Genomic DNA, 16,200 nt, shown 5'->3' with positions numbered 1-16,200 from the left:
TCTAAAGAAGTATATATAATCTTAACTATTCAAGCTATTGAATTAAATAAAAAATTATCAATTTAAAAGGTAGCTTAGCTTTATATATATTTTTAAATTATATTGGGTAATAAAATTCGAGATAAACCTAATATAATTAAGAATTGATTAAAAAGTTATAATTTAATTGAATTAAAAGAGGAGGTATTTATTCAATATATTCTTGATATAGATTTAAAAGATTTTTTATTTAAATTTAAGAATATAGAAGATATAACGAATTATATTCTCGAATTGAAGGGTGCAAAATACATTAGGAAGTTTTAGATATATTAATTTGTAAAGTGTCGAATCGAATTAAAGATATGTTTTAGTTGTGTTTATGATTTTCAAAGAGCTTTTTGTAAGGATTTCAAGTTTATTGAAGAATGGTTTCAATTAGTTGCGAATATATAAGCGAAATATAGCATTTTGGACAGAGATTTCTATAATTTTGATGAAACAGGCTTTATAATGGGAATTATATGTGTAGCAATAGTTATTACTAATACTGAAAGATGTGGCAGAAGTAAATCTATATAGCCAAGTAATCGAGAATGGGCTATAGTAATAATATGTGGAAATGGAGAGGGCAAAATTATTCCCCTATTTCTAATGGTTTAGGGACAGGTTCATTTTTCCAATTGGTATATTGAAATCGATTTTTCTGTGGAATAAGTTATTAAATCTATATTTAATGAGTGAATAAATAATAAAACGGATTTAGAATGATTGAAATACTTTAATAAGTATATTAAGAATTAAAAAAAGGGTAAATATCGAATGTTTGGTGCTGAATAGGCATGAAAATTATGAATCAATAGCTTTTCAAGTATATTATAAAGAGAATGATATTATATGTTTATATTTATTATTATATTCAAGTTATTTAATTTAACCATTTGATATTAGTTGTTTTAACAATCTAAAATGTTTATATAATAATTAAATTAATGGATTTATCAAAGTATATATTAATTATATTTCGAAGATTGAATTCTTTATAGCTTTTAAAGCTGTATATAAGGAATCAATTATCTTTCAGAATATGAAATCAGAATTCCGAAGAATAAGTTTAATTCTATTTAATCCTAAAGCTGTACTCTCGAAATTAGATATTCGAATTCGTATATTTACTCCTTTCTCTTTCGATCTAAATTAATGGATCTCTCAAACCCTTTGTAATTCAATTGAAGTTCTTTCTTAATTAATATTAATTAAATCTTGAATAACTTGTCATCAAGTAAGTTTCTTTATATTTATATTTGAGATTGTATTAATTCTAATTAAGAGTATAGAAAGATTAGCTTATAAAAACACACTTTTAAATATAAAGAATTATATACTTCAAGTAGCAAATGAAGTATTAAGTAAGTATTGATATGTGAAAAAAACTTAATTATATTAAAAAAGAGTGTTTACTGAATAAAAGGCTTTTGATATATTATCTTAATAAAAGATTGATATTCAGATTCAATGTAATAAGTATTAAAAAGGGGGAAATTCTAATAGGGAAGTATTTTCTAATTAATATTGTAGTAAATACAGAAAGATAGATTATAATACAAAAACCTATCAAAATAATGTAATAGATTCTAGATTATTAAACTCTTAATAGTTTTAATTAATTGATTTAATTGTTGTTGAATAATATAGCTTTAAAGTAACAATTCGAGGTAAAAGTGGCCGATCCACTGATATAGCCGACCCACTGATAAACTACGTTAACTCGTTTTAATTTAGAATAAATATGTTAGATTTTGATTCATATATTAAGGGAATTTTAGAAACAATGTTGTTTTTTAATGTACTTATTAAATCATTCAGAGTAAGAGGAAATGTTTTATTAATGATTTTGAAAAAAAAAAAAAAAGAACTTTATCTCTGTGTGGAAATCCCGTGCCATTGCTCCCCGCAATTCACTAGTAAGCAGGGCAAATCCCTACAATAATAACCCCGCATTCACTAAGCAATCGATTATCTCAGCCTTGTAGTACACCAGTACATATGAACGAAAAGTACCTAGGTATCGTTTGATTCTACCCATTAAAAACTTTACCACGGAAATATTATCTACTGCGAGAAAGAATTCTTTAAAATATCACCACAACAATTTATGAATTAGATCTTTGATACTTGGAAGGTAGATTTATCTTATTTGAGGGATCATCGCATTTCGAATATTGATACGGAGGAGAATATTACAGATAAGATCAAGGAAGGATAGGGATAAGGAAGGGCATTCTTGGAGTATTGGTATTGCAACTGCGACTGCGACTGCGACAACGACTGCGACTGCGACTGGCAAGATTCAACTGTTACTCTCTCTTGATGAGATTTATCTCCCCTTCTTGAATTGAATCATATCAATATCTTCTTCGGAAGCGCAGAAAATGTCGGAAGAGGTGCAAAATACCGGTATTCTACGTCTACCTTCAGAGGTTCAATCAGGAATCTTGGTACATGTAAGTTCTTCAACTCATTCTCTACTTTGAGCTCTTTGTATTCATTTGTATACTTGATACATTTCAATGTGTGATGCTTCATGCGACAATACTAACACATCTGTCCTAGTTGGATACCCCAGATTTACTTCAGTTGTCGGTCGTCTCAAAGCATTTCCGCGACCTAGCCGCCGAAGAGCTATATCGAACTTTTCATATTGTCTTTCCAGATCTCGATGATTCAGATGACTCAATCATCGATAGCCTTGCATCTGGATTGGACACATTTGTTACGAGCGACTATGATTACTCGAAATATTTGAGACACATTATCTTGGAACCTTTGAATGGGAGTTTGAAGGGGCAATTAGCATATCGTTCGTATCTATATGATACTAGTTGTGGAAAATTCATGAACACGCTCCTACTCTTGACTTTGAGGAAAGCTAAAGCTCTTGAGGCATTCAAGTAGGTCGATTGGTTTATTCTCTTGGTAATATTGTGCACTTACTAATATATGAATCTTAGATGGGACCTTCGTGTGCAGTTGAGTGGGCAGGTATTTAAAGAATTACATCATATCAGCTCTCTACAACATTTACATATTCGAATGCCAGCTGTACAGCCCTCCGTCACCAATGCGAATCCATCTTTGACCTACAACGTTTCAACGCCTGTTGTCATTCCAGTTTTTCAAACCACCCAGACTGATTCTGCTGTTTACGATATCACATCCCATCCATATCCATCTTACACGGCGAATAAATCTAAACAAAATGGTGGAAAAGGTCATACTGCGATCGTCAATGGAAAATCTCCAATATTTTCAGGCTTCAAAAACTTACAAAGTCTGGCAATTCTTGATATGGATAACTTGGATGATCTAGCTGAAATTGGAGGATGTTTACGGAACTCATCAACATCTCTCAATTCCCTCAAGTTGTCATTTTCGGAGGTCTTTGCTGCCAGATCTAAAAAACCGCTCGTGTCAGTTCCTGTCGAAGATGATGATGAAACTGAAACCGAGGATGAATTTGGTCAATTGACATCAGTTCCCAATCCCTTTTCGCTTGCATCTGATCCATTGAAAGGAACTACGGTCACAGAGGAAAAGAAAGCACAGGAAGCAGCGTTAGGAAAGATCTTTGGTATTGATTCAAGTACGAAAGGCAATGCGGAAACCAGTCAAAAGGAAGATGATTCAGAGATTGAAGTCGAGGGAAAGAAGGAAAAGTCTGCTTCCTTGGCTGCCTTTGTAAAATTGATGCAAAAATTGGCAAAATTTATGGCTGAATTAACAATTTCAGACGTGGAAAGAGAGCAACTTGTCGAGAAATTGATTAAAAAGAGTACACAGGCTTACATTAACGGCTTGAAAAATGGAATTGAATCTTCTGATAAGTCGGAAGCCAGTAATGTGGAAAGCAACAATGCGGAAAGTAGCAATACACCGGCCGTTACTACAAATGAACATGTTGAAAAGGATGCCAATTTGGAGAGTACTGATTCATCAGCTACGACTACTCCTGAAGAGGAAGAAGCCACAGATGACACCGAATCTGATGATCAACCTAGTCTATTTGACGAATCTAGAACGCCAACACAAGCACCTAAGTCCAAAGAGATTATAGATCCAGACGATATCGATATAGAGGAACCTGATTCAAAAGAGCTTACGATAGACTCTGAAACTGCTGAGGATGTTACTACTGAACCCGAGACGAATTCCGACTTGGGAGATGAATCTGCTGAGAAAGTTGAACAATCTCTCAAGGCAGTCGACACAAGTAGCAAGAAAGATGTAAAGGAAATTGAAGCTCCTATTGTCAATTTCGATAAGGAGATGAAAGATTACGTTCGAAATAGTCGTGGTCTTGCCCTCGAGGATTTGTCACTCTATCAGATCCCCATGAAAAATCCCGTCATCTCAAAAGCTATCGATATTAGAGTTTTAAAAAGCATCACTCTACTTAGCGTTGGATCTCAAACAGCATTTTGGCATATGATAGCACGTGAAAATAAAGTCGCTCCTCTCCCACTTCATGAAATCTACACCGATACGGTCACAGTACATTTCCTCGAAGCTGCTGGTCAACTTACCAAAATCACCGAACTTTGTTTGCTCGAACGATCTAATAGAACGAAAGTCGATACTGAGTCTAAAATTATCGTCACGATTGAACAAATTAGAGAATTGGTTCTGAGGAAACATGCTCAACATTTGAAGGTTTTGTCCTTGCATCAGGAGGGGATCCCTCATCAACAAAGTCCTTTTGCGTGGGATTTGGATGCTAAGACGGCAATTTTACTTTGTAGGAAGGGGAAGAATTTGGAAGAATTGGCGGCCTCTTTTGATGTCAATATTTTGGTATGTTATTTGATCTTCTTTTTTCATTGTTCTCGTGGTGTTTGAATGTTCAAATACCCCTCCCCTCTTCTTCTCATTCTAGCACTTTCGTTTTGCTGGAAAATGTTCATGGGTGCTAGATCTGGCAATTTGTCTAGTTACATATGTTGATCATCTATTTTCATTCTTGCACATGTCAATCATCCATTTCATCCAACACATCCAAAGTTTCCAAATTACTAACACCAAACCAGCACATAATCAATCAAAACCTTTCCGCCCTTCCTTCCCTTCGCGCTCTCCACGCAATCGAATTCCGCTCAGAAGATACATGCATGTTAGTTCGCAATGAACTACGAAAATTCACCATGGATAGCGTAGCTCATAACCCAGAATGTAAACTCGAGTATCTAGCTTTCAAAGGAAGTGTGAGTAAGATTGAGCGCATTAAGAAGAAGGTCAAGCGAGAGGTTATGAGTTTTGTGGAAATGTATAAAGAGGGTTTGAAGGGCGTGGGTAGTGATAGTGAGAGTGAGAGTGAGAGTGAGAGGATGTTTTTGGGAGGGGAGGGATTGAGTAGAGGATTGAAGGTGCAGAGTTTGGATGGTTTGATGTTTCATGATATTCCGGGGGTGAGAATCTTTGAGAAGGATGTGCTTTGGAAGAGGCTTTAGGGTTGGGGGATAGAGGGGGGATATGGGGGGCGGGGGTGGGAATGCGGGGTTTGAGGTTATTCGGTTTGGTGTGGTCTGGTTTGGTCGACTCTGGTCTGGGTTGATAGATTACGCGGGGCGTAAAGGGGTGATTCATTAGAATCTTACATAGGGGATTTGCTTTTTTCTTTTTTCTATCTTTCCTTTTTTCTTTCTATCTTCAAGCGATAGCAATGGAACACGGGAATGGGGGGGGAGAGGGAAGGGAAGGGGATATTACATCATGCCATCATATCATATCATAGGAGATCATGAGTATAGCTTAGCTCATTAGTTCAGCTTAGCGTAATACATAGCAATGGAAATGGAAATTGAAAATATAACTTAACTTTCAATCATGGAGGGAGGACGAGTTTTGGGGTGTGGGTGATGAATGAGAGGATAGCTTTGAGGATGATAGCTTTGAGCTTTGAGCTTTGAGGGAGAATGGTAGTGTGGAGTTTAGGGGGTTAGTAAGGAGAAGTAAATTTGATGTGATGTGATGCGAGGTAATGAGATGAGATGTGGTTTCTGGAATAATGTGATATGAGATCTGGAATGAAGATTTGATTCTTGTGTTTGATGGGGATTGGAAGTTTGAGGGAGGGTATTTGCTTGTAGATATAAGTGTAATATAATCTAATCTAATCTAATCTAATCCAATCTACTCCGATTCAAAAAAAAAAGTATCTTATATCCTTCATCTTATATCTCCATCTCACATCTTCCTCTTTACTTTATATATATATATGTATAAAAGAACTCAAAACTTTAAAGAAATCCTTAATTATATTGATAGTTTTTCTTTCTATTTTCTTTCGCTTTCATTTTGTTACGACAGACATCACATGACACATTCGCGTGTCATATGAGGGAGCCTTAGGGAGCTACGGGCTCCAGGAGCATACGGATCCTAGAGGCTCCAAATGACGAAGGTCTATATAACAAATGAATTTCATTAGGATATAGAGCTTTGTGCTCAAGAATAATCATTGGTTTTATTACTATAATTATGAGAATTGTAATTAGTTATAATCTTATTGAATTCCTACTTGAAGTTTAGTCTAAACCACTTCGAGAAATCTCTAGATACTTTCACGTGATCCTAGAGGCAGCTCTCGTAACATATTTATTAGACTTTTTTTATTAGACTTTTATTCAATAGATCTTTATTCGCTATACTTTTATTTACTAGACTTTCTAATGACTTATTGTAGTCTTATATATTAGTCTTGAGATTCTAATGATTTCATTATTATAAATAGATGAGTAAGTAAGTAAGTAAGTAATTACCTACTCATACATTAATAATCCTAGATAATCTCGAGTTATAAAAAGGAAAAGTAAGAAAGTAAAGTTTGATTTTTAAGATTCTAGTATTTATTGATAGAAATAGAGAAAGAGAAAAAGAATTGATATTATATATTCACTTAACTTGTACAATCTCTTTTTCTTTTATATATATATCTTTCTATAGACTCCTATAAATATCTTCTTATAACTTTACTATCTTTCCTTTTTCTTCTTTTTTTCTCTTTTCTTTTTTTATTATATGTTTATATATATATATCTCTTTTTTAATAATTTCATTTTTACTTTCTCTCCTTCTTTTCTATCTTAAAGTTTTAGTTTTAATAATAAAAGAGAAAGAGTTTATTTAGAATTCTGAAATAATATAATAAAACAGAACTTAATTATTTAGAAACGTGAACTGTTTAACATTCTCATACTAACGTAGTTCATTAGTATATAGGTCATATCATCATGTGAACTACTTCGAAAATATATCAAAATCAAGGTTTTTTTAATATTTATATCTTTATAGTTAATTATTATTTTTGAAAAGGAAATTATAAAAAATTATAATAAAAATAGAATATTTATAATATTTAGATTGTTTTGAAATAGTTTATTTTAGCTTGAAATTATTATTCTTTATATTATAAAAACTCTTTTTCTTTAAAACTTTAATAGTAATTAGAATTTTAAAAAAAGAATTAGATTTTGAAAATGATTGAAATATTAGATCTTATATAAAAAGTTTTTAGAAAATTCTATTAATTAATAAAGAAAGTATACAATTATACATAAACGAATTTTTTATAGAAAATAAAGTAGTCTTTATAATAATATAGTCTACATAATAATAAACTATATTATATTATCTACTTAATTAGTTTCATTCTATATTACTATAAACCTCCTCCTAATTCCTAATAAAAATCTTTCTTTCTATAACTTTACTTTTCTTTTCCCTCTTTCTCTCTTGAGATTTCAATATTAATAATTATAAAGAAAATCTATTTCAAAATTTTAAATAATATAATAAAAGAGATATTATAAAGAATAACTATATTACTTAATTACTTTAAATAGAATATAATAAGAATAAGTTATAATAGACTAGATTAGTCTAAGATATAATCTCAAGGATTATATCTATCTTTTATACTCTGAATAAGTAATAAAGTCGCTCGATTAGATGAAATTAAATTACTATTATACTAAAGTAAAGCTTTTTATGATCGGTATATAAAACATAGAGTTTTCTGTAACAAGAAAAGTATTACAACGGATTAGTAACAGGCTGTAGAATCACTGACTTATAGGCTATAATAGTATTATAGGCCTTAATGATTCAGCTACAATATACCAAGGGACATTAGGCACTTAAGAGATGTTTTAGGCATATATATAATATTAGTTATAGGATACCCTAGAAACCTAGAACATAGTTCCCAGGATAGTAGGTCTTAGGAAAGACAGAACATAATAAGTAAGAAGGCTTCATTAGGATTAGTAATGTCCCAGGGGATTAAGTTTCAGGATAAAAAGACAAAATAGGACAATAGGAATCACAGGACAAGTGTTATATGATCAAAAGCCGATCGACTTATCGATCGACTTGCCAATCGATTTGTCGGTCGACTTCAATATGAAGGTCTATATAGGGAATGGGTTTCATTACAATGTAGAGCTTCGTGCTCAAGAACAATCACTAGTTTCATTACTATAGTTACGAGAATTGCAACCAGTTACAACCTTATTGAATTCCTACTTGAAGTTTAGTCTAAACCACCTCGAGAGATCTCTAGACACTTCCACGTGACCCTAGAGGCAGCTCCCGTAACACCTCCCCTCTTTCAATCTAAATTAATAAATCTCTTAAACCCTTTATAACCTAATTAAAGCTCTTTCTTAATCAATATTAATTAAATCTTGAATAATTTATTATTAAGTAAGTTTCTTTATACTTATATTTAAAACTATATTAATTTTAACTAAAGGTATAAAAAGATTAGTTTATAAAAACACACTTTTAAATATAAAGAATTATATACTTTAAATAGTAAATAAAATATTAAGCAAATATTAATACACAAAAAAACTCAATTATATTAAGAAGGAGTGTTTATTGAATAAAAGGCTCTTAATATATTATCTTAATAAAAAATTGATATTCAAATTCGATATAATAAATATCAAAAAAAAGGAAATTCTAATGGGGAAGTATTTTCTAATTAATATTATAATAAATATGAAAAGATAGGTTATAATATAAGAATCTATTAAAATAATATAATAGATTTTAAATTATTAGATTCTTAATAATTTTAATTAATTAATTTAATTATTGTTGAATAGTATAGCTTTAAAGTGATAATTCGAAGTAAAAGTGGCTGATCCACTGATATAACTAATCCACTGATAAACTATGTTATATAATCATGAAAATTTCTATTTAATATTCCTATAACATAATTCATTAGCATATAGACTATATTACTATATAGACAGACTACTTTAAAACGTATTAAAATCGAGCTTTTTTAATATTTATATTTAAATAATTAATTATTATTATTAAAAAAAAGAAATCATAAAAAATCCATATAATAAAAATAAAATATTTATAGTATCTAGTTTTTTTCTAAAATAATTCATTCTAATTCGAAACTGTTATATTTAATATTATAAAAACTCTTTTTCTTTTACAATTTCAATAATAATTAAAGGTTTCAATAAAAGATTAAATTATTATAGTACTAATATAATTAAGATCTATATCTCAAATTTTATAGAATTCTATAAGTTAATAAAGAAAATATATGATTATAGTAGTAATACATTCTTAATCGATTCAGTCTATCTATAGCTAAGCTATACTGACTATACGATGCATTTATATAATGCTAATTATATAAAATAGATATAAAAAAAAACCAAAAGAAACCCACTCCCCTTCAAATAATCTCTGAGTCTGTTATCGTAAAATCCCATTGTATTGTAGAACCTCTGTAATCTTCCCGTTTACCCCCTTGCAACCCCTGCGATCCCCTGCTTCTGGTATCTGTCTCTGTCTCTATCCAACTCCTCCCAGTATACCAAATCCTGTAGTTAGTATATCGCTGCCTTACCGTAGGGGTATCTTTACATGATTATATATAGATAAATTTTATATGTAAAATGAAATGGCCTATAAGGTGATATGGTTTATCTGCTGATGAACGACGTTATTATATCATCTACTTAGTTAGTTTCATTCTGCATTATCATAAACCCTCTCCCTCTCCCCCTCCCCCTTCCTTCCTGCTTCTTAGAATTTTGGTATCAGAAGTCACAAAGAGAGAGAAGCCATCTTAATTTCTTAAATAATATAATAAAACAGAAGATCGCTCATACAATCTATAGGAAATATATGATCCCAAAAAATGAACATTATACTTCCCATACCATACACTCAGTCAATTCTATTCTATATTACCATGAACCTCCCCCCTATTTCCCCCCTACAACTTCGCCTTCACCCCCTCACTTCCCCCCTCCCTTTCCCCCCTTGCCCTCCCCACAAACTTCCAACACAACTCACCCATCGGCCACCTCGCCTTCGCATGCACTTCCGCCAGCGCACTACTCGCCTGTCTCACCGCCCACCTCGCCGCAATCCCCTGATAAATACACGTATTCCTAAAGAAACCAAACGCCACCCCCCACGCCAAATCAGGTTCTGGATCCCAGCCCGCGGTTTCCCTATACCAGGAGAGAAGTTCAGATTGCGAGGGGAGACCGGGAATATTGTCTTCGCGAAATTGGGGGAGGGAGGCGAATTTTTTTTCGGGGCGCACGATGTGGGGGGAGAGGAGGTTGACGAGATCGGAGAGGGGATGCCCGATGGTGGACATTTCCCAGCTGAAGGGGGGTGTTAGTCTTGATATTTTTCCTTTCAGTTCGTTTCATTCAGGATATCACAAAAACAAAAAAAACACATACTCCAAAATCCCAATGACCCTCGGTTCGGTCTTATGAAAGACCAAATTATCAATTTTATAATCTCCATGGACGAGCGTCCCTCGATCTTTCGGCTGGTATCTCTTATCTTTGAAGAACCCCAGAATCTCCTCGATATGTGGGATCTGGCCCACCGGTTCCCGAGTCTCGATATCTACCGTCGAAGCTTGCGCTGCGCTGATTGTCCCAAAGGTTTTGATTTGGCGATCGTAGAAGCCGTTTGCTTTGCCGAAACTTGTGAGGTCGGCGGCAGATATGTCGACGCGGTGGAGTTTGGCGAGTGTGCGGATGGCGTCGTGCCACCTATTTCAGAGGGTATTAGTATATCTATATCCCTCTCCCACATTCCTCTCCCATAAAACACAGCCCGAAGAAAACAAAAAAAAGAAAGAAAGAAAGAAAGAAAAACGTACATCTCCCTCCTCTCCTCCTCCCCCACCCCCGGCATCCCCGGATCCTCTATAATTCTCCCATCCAAAAACTCCATAATATAAAACGGCGTCCCTACCACCCCCTCATCCGCACACAACCCATAAGTTTTCGGGACCGGCACATCCGTCTTTCCCAACGCGTGAATGACGCGATATTCGCGCTCCACCTGATGCGCCGTTTTCGAGACGAGTTTTCCGGGGGGCTTTTTGCGCATCACGTATTTGTGGCCGTTGGGGGAGAGGAGTTGGTAGGTGGGGTTTGATTGACCGAAGCCGAACTGTGGTGGTTGGTTGGATTAGCATTGAGTATTGAGTATCAAATACTGAGGAGTGAGGAGTGAGTAGTGAGTAGTGAGTAGTGAGGAGTGAGGAGTGAGGAGTGAGGAGTGAGAAGTAAGAAGTAAGAAGTAAGGAATAAGAACTAAGAAGTTATAACAAGGACTGAGCTAAAACATCAAATACCATACATACTTGTTTAATCTCAATCGGCGTCTGAATTTCAGGAACATGCTTCTCGATATACTTTTCCAGCGCTTGGAGATCAATGGGTTGTCTCACGGGACCTGCCATTGTGAATACACAATCGCTTTTCCTTTCCGATGGCAATACACGCTTCTTTTCAAAGAGAAATTGTGGAAGGAAATGCAGTGCAACACCTGCAGACCGTCACTTGTATTTAAAACACAAGAACGAGGTCCGACAAGTTTGCCTCGGCCTCGGCCTCGGTTCAGCAGGGATGGGAAAAGACGCTAACTAACCCCCGCGGAGGCGGGGAAAGCTTGTTTATTACTTATTGAAGATACTACGCGAAGCTCCTGAGGTCAGCCTACGAGCCTACCTACTCTGGAGAATAGTCAAGCCTACCTATACCTAGGTATTTACTTATAAAGAAATGCTAGTGCTAGTGTTTATTCTATAGTTAGATATTAATACATTCTTTATATTCTTGATCATCAACTAATCCCAAGCTTTGATCATCAATCTTCAATGTTGTTATTATTATTATTATTACTCGAGTAACTTAGTCTATTCATCAATCTAATCGATTCACATACCATCATTCAGTTTCCAATAATTAGTCAAAAGAATAATCAGATATACAACTCCTGATTCAATCTACCACATGTTCAATGTCACCAATCTAATATATAAAATATATAGTAATCGAATACTTCGAGATGAGATAATCCATGTATGTATTTGGGTATTTAGGTCCTGATACTTTTTATTCAAAATCCCCGTCAAGTCAAACTAGCTACTCGCTTTGTAAATATAAATGCTCAAAAATCTTTTTCACCCACACTTCTAATCCCACATTTTCCCCCTATTCACATCTCCTAATTCTACCACTAAATATACAATAATACGAACATAACAAGGAGAAGCCGACCTCGAATTAATCGGGACACCCATTCCCCTCCTTCCTCTGTCCACAATAGTGGAAATTTCCAATTCCATTCAGTCATCCAACCCAAACTCCATTCAAAACCCCTTTATAAATACATTTGGAAGAAAAATAACAAACGAGATTTGACAAAAAAAAAATATCAAACTTTCCATGATGGAATGACCACGAGATTCAAGATGTGTAGATAAAAGGCAAAGGCAAGACATGCTCGAAATCAGGTTACGTATAATATAATACAAAAATGAAAATGCAGGAGAATGGGATATGAAGAAAAAATAGAAAAATAAACAGATGTTCATGGTATCATCTTGAAAGTCAAAATCAAACGAGGCAAACAAAATGATGGGGATCCATACGCGATGATGCAACTGAGATATATAAAACTCGTCCAGTTATTTCTGCAACCCTCCTTTCTTGGATGGCTAGACTTTAAAAGTTCAAACTAGGTTGAACACCCTTCCCCATCGTGATCTGGCTTAAACTCAACGTCCTTGCGTCACTATTTCCAGTGTCAAGGGTCAGTCTTGAACTGCCACTTCCGCAACCCTTTCCAGTCCCAAAAACTTCATCTCCAAAGTTTTGACCTCCTAATTCTTCTTTAGGGGTTTGAAAAACTTCGGAACCTGCTGCGTATACATCATCATCATCACTATCCACGACGAAGCCTTCAGATGTTCCTTTGGACGATGATGTGGTATCAAGAATAGGGCCACCTCCAGTAGCAGAGTCAGGGGTGGGATATGATGTGGATGCTATCGAGGGATAAGAGGCAATTTGTCGTTGTAAAGTAAGAACGATACTTTCGAGTTGTTCGCGAGCTGATTGTTCCGCTAAAAACATGTTTGTTAAATTGTTGTAGTGCTCCATCGTTAAATGGGCATCTTTTTGGGTGGTAGGAGAGTTAGATGGAAGACCTCGAATGGTAGTCGAGGTCGAAAGAGGTCGACCAGTGGTATGGGAGCTGGTTAAGTGCACACGTTCATCTGTCGTTGTAGCATATGGAGCTTGCATTGTATCATCAAAATCAGGGTGATAAGAATTATGAGACGATGATGTTGGGCGGTGAGGATTATTATTCGAGAGTCGGTTTTGAGCTCCGAATTCGTGCCAATGTCGATGCCGGGGCAAGCCTGGTAAAGTTGTTTCTGAATTATCAGTTGGAGGACGACGAGCCGAAGAGCTGCGATTTCTCTTGCCTCCTTTGGGGGGATGTTGAAGTGCAACGTTGTCTCCGTTTTCGTTTATTCGCCGATGAATCTGAAATACCGTCTTCTCCATTTCGACCAATCTAGACTCAATACGGTCAACTCTTGTTGCCAAGTCAGCAGCCTGGGTGATCTTCATGCCACTTAATCCACTCAAATGACCAAAATTGAAAGGTTGTGGTTGATCTTGAGAATCTATCACTCGTGGACTTTCTGGATCGTTTATTGACCTAGGCTCCTCCACTTCCGCTTTGTCTGATGACAATGGAGATAATGGCCCCGGATCGTAGCTTGCTCTCCAATAACGAATCTCATCGCTCCGACGCCTATCGATTCCTCCCGCAATTCTTGCAGCTTCACGCAATTGACCAAGAGACCTTGAACGCCTATTTGGGTGACTGCTAATTGTAACTGCCATGCCAATTGAACCAGGAACCGCCTCGTCAGAGGGAGCTTTACTGCTTTTAGCTTGCGCGCTTGCAGGTCGTGGTGAAAGTCCCGTCCAATTCATATATCCTGGTGTTTTATCTGGAGTATATAGTCTACCCGTTGTGACCCTTGTTCTTGTCGTTGTACTTTGTGTTTGTGTGGATATGCGATTTGGGTCCCGCTCTGTATTCATCTGTTCCTTTAAGCTGGTGTCTGCAAAAGGAGAATGCGATCGGAGGGCTCGATTAAACTCGTTGATCGGCATGGAAGTAGATCGTTTGGGGGAGGTCGCGGTATTCAGTGGACTTCGCCTGAGCGCAGATGGGTCCTACAAATTATTAGACAATAGTAACGTAACGCAACATGCCTCTACTCACACTGCGGTGATGCTGTTCACTCTGCAGAGCACCCACGCTCTGCTTCTTATTTGTAGCATCCTTCTTTTTCTTGCCAAATAATTTTCCCAAGACTCCTTTGAAAGTCGACTTCTTTCGCGCAGGCTTCGAGAGTGTTGACCCTGATGGTCTGCCAACAGGCGATGAGCTCCTTGGAATGCTATAATCTTCTGTCCTACGTGAGGGGGCATTATATGATGGCCGATCGGATGGTAAAGGGGTGGTTCCCATTCGCCTGGGTGGTTCGATGTAACTACCAGTCCCAATGTCTCCATGGGCCAGAGCACTATCTCGGCCAGAAATGGCGGACCCCCTCATAACTTTGTCGATTCCATCAGAATTAAGAGATCCAAGAGGCGTTGCTATACCAGTCCCTGGAGAGCGAATGGGAAATTCGTCGTCGTCCTGGATTGGAATGGGAGCAGAAATCTTTCCACGAATGGTCGAAGCGGTATTTGCTCGACCTGAAGTTTCCGCCTTCCAGGTTGGGGACTTTGTAAATTTACTCATTTTACTGAGAGAGTCGGATATTAGAACGGGTCCTTCAGTCTGCCTGTATTGTATTCATAAGTGGGTCGAGGATTAAGGATAAATCTATTGTGACAGTGGATTGTTTGATAGATGTGGAACGACTCCTAGGCATATTCGCAAGTTCCGAACGACGAGAAGATTGAAAAGTCTCAGATTCCCCAGTCGAATCCGATGTTAAAATTTCATCCTCGCTCCTCAGGGTTGAATGTACGACAGTCGAGTATATATGTGAAAATATACATATATATATCCCTCTCGCGGTCTCTCTTAAACAACTCCGTACTATTCAATGGAACGGGTCAATGGGTCCCTCTACCCAGGGAACATTATCGATCCAGGGCGCATCACACGTATCATATATTCTGCGACAGAAGTAAGCTACTGACAAGGAGTGACCATGAAACAAGATAAATGACAAGAAGGAAAATTGAAAGGACGGGGAGATCGATTCAAGAATAGAACTAAAGAATTCAAGCCAAACCCACAATGGTAAGGTTGAATAGAATGATCGTTTTCATCCCTGTTGAGGCGGCTGTATGGAGCATTGAAGCATTGAAGCATTGAAGCATTGAAGCTTGGAGGGAGGTGGATTGAAAAGATTGGTAATGATACGAATATCTTTCAATAACCCGCAGTAACTCGCAGTAACTTGCAGTATCTCGCAGTATCTGACCCAGCATCTCCCAGCGTTTATTCGAGTAGCAGTTTCTTGGTGGTATCGTTTGTGAAATTTCATTCAGTGTCGAAAACAAGGAAGAAGATATTGTACCAACCTACTCGAGAAGCGACTGCACGAAATAGTAAGGATAGTAAGGATAATGTGAATAGTTTGCTTAAGCTATGGACCTAGAGAGGTATGAGTTGTTGTCTGCACCTGCAATGCACAATAATTTTACCCCACGAGACTTGAAGCTCGAGTGCTCAAGTCTAGAGGGGTTGAATTATTGAGGTATCATACACATATCTATATATCATTCATATATCTATACACCCATACCTCTATACATCCAT

The 16,200-nt window shown here is 36.1% G+C and overlaps 3 protein-coding genes across 3 annotated transcripts; 1 reads left to right on the top strand and 2 right to left on the bottom strand.

Moving 5' to 3' along the window:
• Positions 1 to 2,411: 2,411 nt before the first annotated feature.
• On the top strand, positions 2,412 to 5,483 carry EAF01_009682 (uncharacterized protein; the record flags this gene model as incomplete). The annotated part of the gene is made up of 4 exons (XM_038917938.1): positions 2,412 to 2,483; positions 2,593 to 2,930; positions 2,991 to 4,830; positions 5,064 to 5,483. The coding sequence occupies 4 exons, from the start codon at positions 2,412 to 2,414 to the stop codon at positions 5,481 to 5,483; spliced, it is 2,670 nt and encodes an 889-aa protein (XP_038766747.1).
• Positions 5,484 to 10,291: 4,808 nt separating this feature from the next.
• EAF01_009681 (uncharacterized protein) lies at positions 10,292 to 11,791 on the bottom strand (the record flags this gene model as incomplete). Its single annotated transcript, XM_038917937.1, has 4 exons — positions 10,292 to 10,691; positions 10,773 to 11,093; positions 11,204 to 11,499; positions 11,693 to 11,791. The coding sequence occupies 4 exons, from the start codon at positions 11,789 to 11,791 to the stop codon at positions 10,292 to 10,294; spliced, it is 1,116 nt and encodes a 371-aa protein (XP_038766746.1).
• A 1,267-nt stretch (positions 11,792 to 13,058) lies between these two features.
• On the bottom strand, positions 13,059 to 15,168 carry EAF01_009680 (uncharacterized protein; the record flags this gene model as incomplete). Its single annotated transcript, XM_038917936.1, has 2 exons — positions 13,059 to 14,591; positions 14,641 to 15,168. The coding sequence occupies 2 exons, from the start codon at positions 15,166 to 15,168 to the stop codon at positions 13,059 to 13,061; spliced, it is 2,061 nt and encodes a 686-aa protein (XP_038766745.1).
• Positions 15,169 to 16,200: the final 1,032 nt, after the last annotated feature.

Source organism: Botrytis porri (genome assembly GCF_014898465.1).
Source record: "Botrytis porri strain MUCL 3234 chromosome Unknown BPOR_014, whole genome shotgun sequence".
NCBI classification, from domain to species: Eukaryota; Fungi; Ascomycota; class Leotiomycetes; order Helotiales; family Sclerotiniaceae; genus Botrytis; species Botrytis porri.
This window is presented reverse-complemented; position numbering and strand designations above follow the sequence as displayed.